Source organism: Sinocyclocheilus anshuiensis, unplaced genomic scaffold (genome assembly GCF_001515605.1).
Source record: "Sinocyclocheilus anshuiensis isolate Anshui unplaced genomic scaffold, SAMN03320099.WGS_v1.1 scaffold2668, whole genome shotgun sequence".
Classification (NCBI taxonomy): domain Eukaryota; kingdom Metazoa; phylum Chordata; class Actinopteri; order Cypriniformes; family Cyprinidae; genus Sinocyclocheilus; species Sinocyclocheilus anshuiensis.
This window is the reverse complement of record NW_015542734.1, coordinates 161,124-167,929: the sequence shown is the minus strand read 5'-3', so window position 1 is coordinate 167,929 and position 6,806 is coordinate 161,124. Positions and strand designations below refer to the sequence as shown.

The 6,806-nt window shown below is 45.4% G+C and overlaps 1 protein-coding gene across 1 annotated transcript in view; it reads left to right on the top strand.

Moving 5' to 3' along the window:
- The first annotated feature begins 1,721 nt into the window (after positions 1 to 1,721).
- The window catches only part of keap1b (kelch-like ECH-associated protein 1b), a 7,628-nt gene continuing 2,543 nt past the window's right edge, over positions 1,722 to 6,806 (top strand). Inside the window, exons 1-4 of the mRNA XM_016494280.1 lie at positions 1,722 to 2,416; positions 2,491 to 2,736; positions 3,261 to 3,937; positions 5,759 to 5,964. Coding sequence (XP_016349766.1) covers positions 1,970 to 2,416; positions 2,491 to 2,736; positions 3,261 to 3,937; positions 5,759 to 5,964 — 1,576 coding nt within the window. The 5' untranslated portion in view covers positions 1,722 to 1,969. The remainder of the gene's footprint in view (positions 2,417 to 2,490; positions 2,737 to 3,260; positions 3,938 to 5,758; positions 5,965 to 6,806) is intronic.

The following is a 6,806-nucleotide window of genomic DNA, read 5'->3' as shown; positions in this document are numbered from 1 at the left end:
ACACGCACACACACACACACGCAGAGAAGTACACGATAACGCACACACACGCAGAGAAGTACACGATAACGCACACACACTCACACTCACACACGCAGAGAAGTACACTCACTCACTCACTGAGAGCTGCTGCTGCGATGATCGGTAAGTGTTTTCATGAGAGACTTTGTTTACTGTGTTTGTGCTGTGATTGAAACGCTTTTGTTTCGTGTCACTCAAGCTTCTGATTTATTACGTGCGCTGATGGACAGTGATGATGATGATGATGACGAAGGCTTGTTTCGTTACAAATGAGGATCTGATCATTATGAACTTAGATCACATTGAAAAGAGATATTTCCGTCTCTCGCAGTGTGATGTATGTGGATCTCGAGCAGTAATAATAGCAGTAATAACACACTTTTACAGTAATTACAATCGTCTTATATTTTTCTCCGCATATTTATAAGTGTTGAGGTTTGTGAACGTGTGGAAACGACAGTGTCTTTGATTAATAATGTAAACATTAGGGAGGTTTGGCACGGAAGGGTTTACACATCGACTGCAGCTTCAGGCAGAGTTCGTTCAGCGCCGCGGCGCTGCTGTGTGAGTGACCGGCTTTGAGCTGCCGGAGGCCGGAGAGAGTTTAAACTCCAGCCCGGGGATACCAGGCCTCTCACTGTTTAAATGTCAGTATTTTAGACTCATAGTTGCACTTTGTGATTCTAGTTTTATTTTTGTGTACTGCAAAATGTAAGAGGGGTTATAAGAAAAGGATGAATTTAGAGCCTTTATTAAACTGATCGTGACATTTCAGGTTGAATGTGTTGATTGTGGATTAAAACTGAAAGATTAAGCACTTTCACTCGCTAAATAACCATAAACGTTAGTTTAAATCTGTCCTGATCTCTGACCTTTCTTTGCAGTTTTTGAAGTTTGTCATTTATGCAGCAGCAGTTGCATGTGTGTTTACCTGTGCAGTGCATTAACCATCACACACACACTCTCTCTCTCTCTCTCACTCACACACACACACACACACACACACACACATCTCTCACACACACACTCATTCTCTCTCACACACACACACACTCTCTCACACACACACACACACACACACACACTCTCGCTCTCTCTCTCTCTCTCTCTCTCTCTCACACACACACACACTCTCTCTCTCACATAAACACACTCTCTCTCACACACACACACACACACACACACAGAGGACACTAATTGATCTTCAGTCTGGATCTAGTGGGTCAAACAGTGCTGCTCATCATGTAATAAATATCATTGTTATATGGATATTAATATTTGAATGGAAGGAGAAACACTTCCAGTATCATTAGTTGTTCATGTCAGAAATCATTCAGACAATAAAACTGCAGGGATTTGGATCAAATTGGTCAGACACCTGTAAGAATCTCATCAAATTAGACGGATGTTAACACGGAGTGGTTGTGTAAGCCCTCATTCACATCTCATATTTAGTTTATGTTACTAGCGGTCTAGCGTGTGCTGTCGAGCTCACGTTCATGACGGTCTCGATCGTACAGTGACCTGCATCAGCCGTTTGTTCTTGTGTTCCTCAGGAGCCTGAAATGAGTTTATGATTGCTGTGTTTCGTGTCACTTGGTTTAAATGTGTCTGTGTTTTTTCTCAGGACTCGCAGTGAACGGAGGAACCAGATCATTGAACTGAAGGACGCGCGTGATTCCTGCAGTCTGACGGGCCTCTTAACGAGTCTCAATCTGACACTGTAAGATTCTTCACGATCAAGAGACGTCCAGCCTTCAGTTTCAGACAGACAAACCTGCTCAGAAAGACTCTAGACGTTTCTCCTCGCTTTGAGGAAAAGACTCAAATATGTGAGCGACAGACCGATTGCATTGTTCTCAGCTGACGCGAGCGTTTGTGTCTGTGCTCTTCCTGGTTCATGAGTAATCCGTCTAAACAGATTCCTGTCAAATCAAGCTGATTGTGTATGAAATGCAGCAGTGGAGGAATCCCTAAGGAGCTCACGTCTGCTCTGAAGGAGCCGCAGGTTGAAGAGCGTCCCGTAAGACTCTGCCGTCTCACTCCTGCGCTGGCGAGCGATGCGTGTGCCGAGCCGCTGAGCATGTACGCGGCAGCCGGTATGACGGAGTGTAAGGCGGAGGTGACTCCGTCGGCGAGGAACGGTCACCGTGTGTTCAGCTACACGCTGGAGAGCCACACAGCGGCCGCCTTCTCCATCATGAACGAGCTGCGGCTGGAGCGCCAGCTGTGTGACGTCACGCTGAGGGTCAAATACAGCCAGCTGGACGCCGTGGACTTCGTGGCTCATAAGGTGGTGCTGGCCTCGTCCTCGCCGGTGTTTCGCGCCATGTTCACCAACGGCCTGAAGGAGTGTGGGATGGAGGTGGTGCCCATCGAGGGGATCCACCCGAAGGTAAGAGGGTCTCAGAAGAGCTAGTGACGGCTCTTTCTCACACGCGTGTCTGATCCGTGTCTGGCTGTTCTCAGGTCATGGGCCGGCTCATCGAGTTCGCGTACACGGCAAGCATCTCTGTGGGCGAGAAGTGTGTGATTCACGTGATGAACGGAGCCGTCATGTACCAGATCGACAGCGTGGTCAAGGCCTGCTGTGATTTCCTCGTGCAGCAGCTCGACCCGAGCAACGCCATCGGCATCGCCAGCTTCGCCGAGCAGATCAGCTGCACTGAGCTTCACCAGAAGGCCAGAGAGTACATCTACATGAACTTCAGTCAGGTCAGTCGCGCTCAGCCTGTACGACGAGAGCGTTTACCTGTGATGATAAATGTTTCTCGAGCAGCAAATCAGCATATTAGAATGATTTCTGAAGATCATGTGACACTGAAGACTGGAGTAATGATGCTGAAAATACAGCTGCGCATCACAGACATAAATTACAGTTTAACAGATATTCACATAGAAAACTGTTATTTTGAACAGTAAAAATATTTCACAACATTACTGCTTTTGCTGTATTTCTGATTAAATAAATGCAGGCTTGGTGAGCAGAAGAGAGTTTTGACGTAGTGTACTCACGCTCGTGTTGTTGCTAAGGTTTGGTGTGTGATCTGTCAGTAAGTGTATGAGTGTGTGTGTGTGTGAGAGTGTGTGTGTGTGTGTGTGAGAGTGTGTGTGAGAGTGTGTGAGAGTGTGTGAGTGAGTGTGTGAGTGAGTGAGTGTTTGTGTGAGTGTGAGTGTGTGTGTGTGTGTGTGTGTGTGTGTGTGTGAGTGTGTTGATGCTGAATCTGTCTGTCTCTCAGGTGGCCACACAGGAGGAGTTCTTCAATCTGTCTCACTGTCAGCTGGTGACGCTGATCAGCCGTGACGAGCTGAACGTGCGCTGTGAGTCCGAGGTGTTTCACGCGTGTGTGGAGTGGGTTCAGTACGACCGGGAGAACCGGCGGCTGTATGTGCAGGCTCTGCTGCAGGCGGTCCGCTGTCACTCGCTCACACCGCTGTTCCTGCAGCGCCAGCTCGAGCGCTTCGACTGGGACGCTCAGAGCAAAGACTACCTGTCGCAGATCTTCCAGGACCTCACGCTGCACAAGCCCACTAAAGTCACCCCCCTCCGGATGCCCAAGGTGCCGCAGCTCATCTACACGGCTGGAGGATACTTCCGGCAGTCGCTCAGCTATCTGGAGGCATTTAACCCCGGCTCCGGAGCCTGGCTGCAGCTGGCTGATCTACAGGTGCCCCGCAGCGGATTAGCAGCCTGTGTCATCGGCGGCCTGCTGTACGCCGTGGGCGGCAGGAACAACGCTCCGGACGGAAACATGGACTCCAGCATGCTGGACTGTTACAACCCCATGAACAACCGCTGGCTGCCCTGCGCGCCCATGAGTGTCCCGCGCAACCGCATCGGCGTGGGCGTCATCGACGGCATGATCTACGCTGTGGGCGGCTCGCACGGCTGCGTCCATCACAACAGCGTGGAGAGGTGAGACGGTAGATCGCTCCTGCAGAGCTTGTATTGTTCATGTTTTATAACCAGTGTGCCTTTGCAGCAGGTAGATCGCTCTCAGCACAGCTGTCTGCAGTGAACGCTACTTTGTCCTGTTACGGTTTCATAATGAGCTGAAAATATACACATCTCATTATAACAAGAAGGATCTCTAATGTTGTGTTTTGCACCATTACTTTGGCACAGTGTTTTCACCGACGACATGGAATAAAAACTCATTTTGAATGATAAAAACTAAACTGGTTTTCAGTCAGAAATCCAGTCAGAACGAATCTCCTGCGTGGTTGGGAGTTTAGATGCGAACATTTGAGCTGAACGGATCTATCCGGCGGGACATCAGCTAGCATACATCTGCTGCACGTCTCATAACACGATCAAAAATATCAGCGATGATATGATACATTTGAAAAAGCACGAAAGAAAAACTCGATTCGGTCCGGTTTTCTGAGCGCACACACCCTCTTAGACAGCACACGAGTTCTGAATTCAGATGAGTATCAGTATATTGCATCCGTGCATTCATTTTTAAAGGGACAGCAGCCTCATTTAGTTGCTGTTGTCTGTGTCATTAATATTAATCAAATAACAAAAGAAAGAGAGAAAATTACTCCCTGCTCTTGACTGGACCACTTTAGTAGCCCTAATAAGGATTAAATTTAATTCATATAAATAAATATGTCTGCTTGAAAGAATGAAGCATGTTGTAAGGAAAGTTGTTATAAAGCATGCATATTATATAACCATTGGTATTTAATTGAAAAGAAGACCGTGTTCTTGTGTTTTTATTTAATTTTAAGATATAAGACATGTTATGTGTCACAGCAGTTAATAAAGCAATAAGCCCTGTGAAGCCATGGTTTACAGGTAATTTATAACCACTAAGAGGTGTTGTTCTATGCGAAGTGGAGTCTAAAACCCCCTTAGCTGTTATAAATTCACTGTAAACCACGGCTTCACGGGGCTTATTGCTTTTATAAAACGATTATTCCATATACGTAGTAAGGTTTCACAAAATAAAACAGAGCAAATAAAGTGTAATGATATTAATAAAAACAGTATTCTTCCACCAAACAATGTAGCTCCTCAGAAACAGTTGTGGTTGCAACAAAGTGGTTGCTGAGCAACACACAAACGTAAACAAAGGTGTATGTTACTTTGTAGTCATTTACAACAGCTTCGAACGTGGCTCAGCCAATCAGAATCAAGCACCGGAACTATCCAGTTTATAAATCTGTGTCTATATTGCATGTTCAGTCCTTAAGATCATTCATATTAACAGGTTAATAGATGTTTTATCGTACAGTTAAAACTGTAACTGTAAAACTGTAAGTTTTAACCGCAGTACAGTTTGGGCTTAAATGATCAGACGCATCGTTTTCACCTGGTAATGTTGCTCTTCTCACGCCAGACACAAGAAAACACCTCAAAGCTTTTGCAACCGGGTAACACTGATCTGCTGTGACGCTTCCTCTGTGATGTTTGTGGAGATTAGTGATGAATGACAGACATTACTCTGTGAGTAGAAGGAAGTGGAAACCGCTATTAATAGATACATAAACACTGAACTTTGCAGTGAGTCACTGGAGTTATAAAGACTGGTCTGTCTGTCAGGTGAGTTTCAGGTAAATCTGTGACGCTCCTCAAGATGTGATCTGACTTGCTGACGACCGCAGTAAATAAGTGCAGCTCAAGTAATGACGAGCACGAGCTCCAGTAAGTGTGTCATGCAGGGTTTGTTGTCTTTGCGTGTTCATGTCAGGCATTGCGTGATGATTTATCTGTGTTTGATGTGTTTAGGTATGATCCAGAGAGAGACTGCTGGCAGCTGGTGGCGGCGATGCTGACGCGGCGGATCGGAGTCGGTGTAGCCGTGATCAACCGGCTGCTGTACGCGGTGGGAGGCTTCGACGGCACGCACCGGCTGAGCTCCGCTGAATGCTACAACCCCGAGAGAGACGAGTGGAGGAGCATCGCGTCCATGAACACGGTCCGCAGCGGCGCAGGTCAGAGCCTACAGAAATAGCTCAATCGTCCTCGTTTACTTTCGTCATGTTGTTCCAAACCTGCGTGAGGGCAGTGAATAAATGACGAGAGGACGAACACTCCTGTCTGAACCGTACCTCAGACTCTTTCTTTAATTACTGAAGAACATTTTTGGTTTTTCAGACACTGGGTTAAACATTAGTGACCAGACACAGATCATTAATCAGACCGGTTTGTTTTCTGATTGTTCAAACACAGTGTTGGGTAACACATTACAAGTAACGCGAGTTACGTAATCAGATTACTTTTTTTCAAGTAACTAGTAAAGTAACGCATTACTTTTTAATTTACAAGAGAATATCTGAGTTACTTTTTCAGATGAGTAACGCAAGTTACTTTTGTTTTTTTCAATGTATTGACTGACAGCTCTCCTGTCCCCATGTTGAGAGAAATCAGAAGATGTTACTGTAGTTCTAAAATAAATATGAATATGCATTAATTCATCTCGCTCACAAACCCACCCCCGATTCAGTATTCCTCAAAATGAATAAAAATAACGCAACTCAGAATATGACGCAAACCTGCAATAATTAAATGTTAAACAACACAAATATCCTTTATGTATTTAATCCCATTCTATTTGCTTCTGACCTTCGATGATCCAGTTCAACCGTACTAATAAGCACAAATTACTCTAGACAAACATTTGTGTCTTTTTTTATTGCTTTTTACTTACTTTTAATAAGCGTGTTGAAATGTCTTCTTCTGCATTCTACTGTATGGACGTAAACTTACTTTTACGTAAGCCTGAGGCTTATTCATTTCACTTCTGGTGTGAAAAGGCTTTTATATTTGCCAAAAA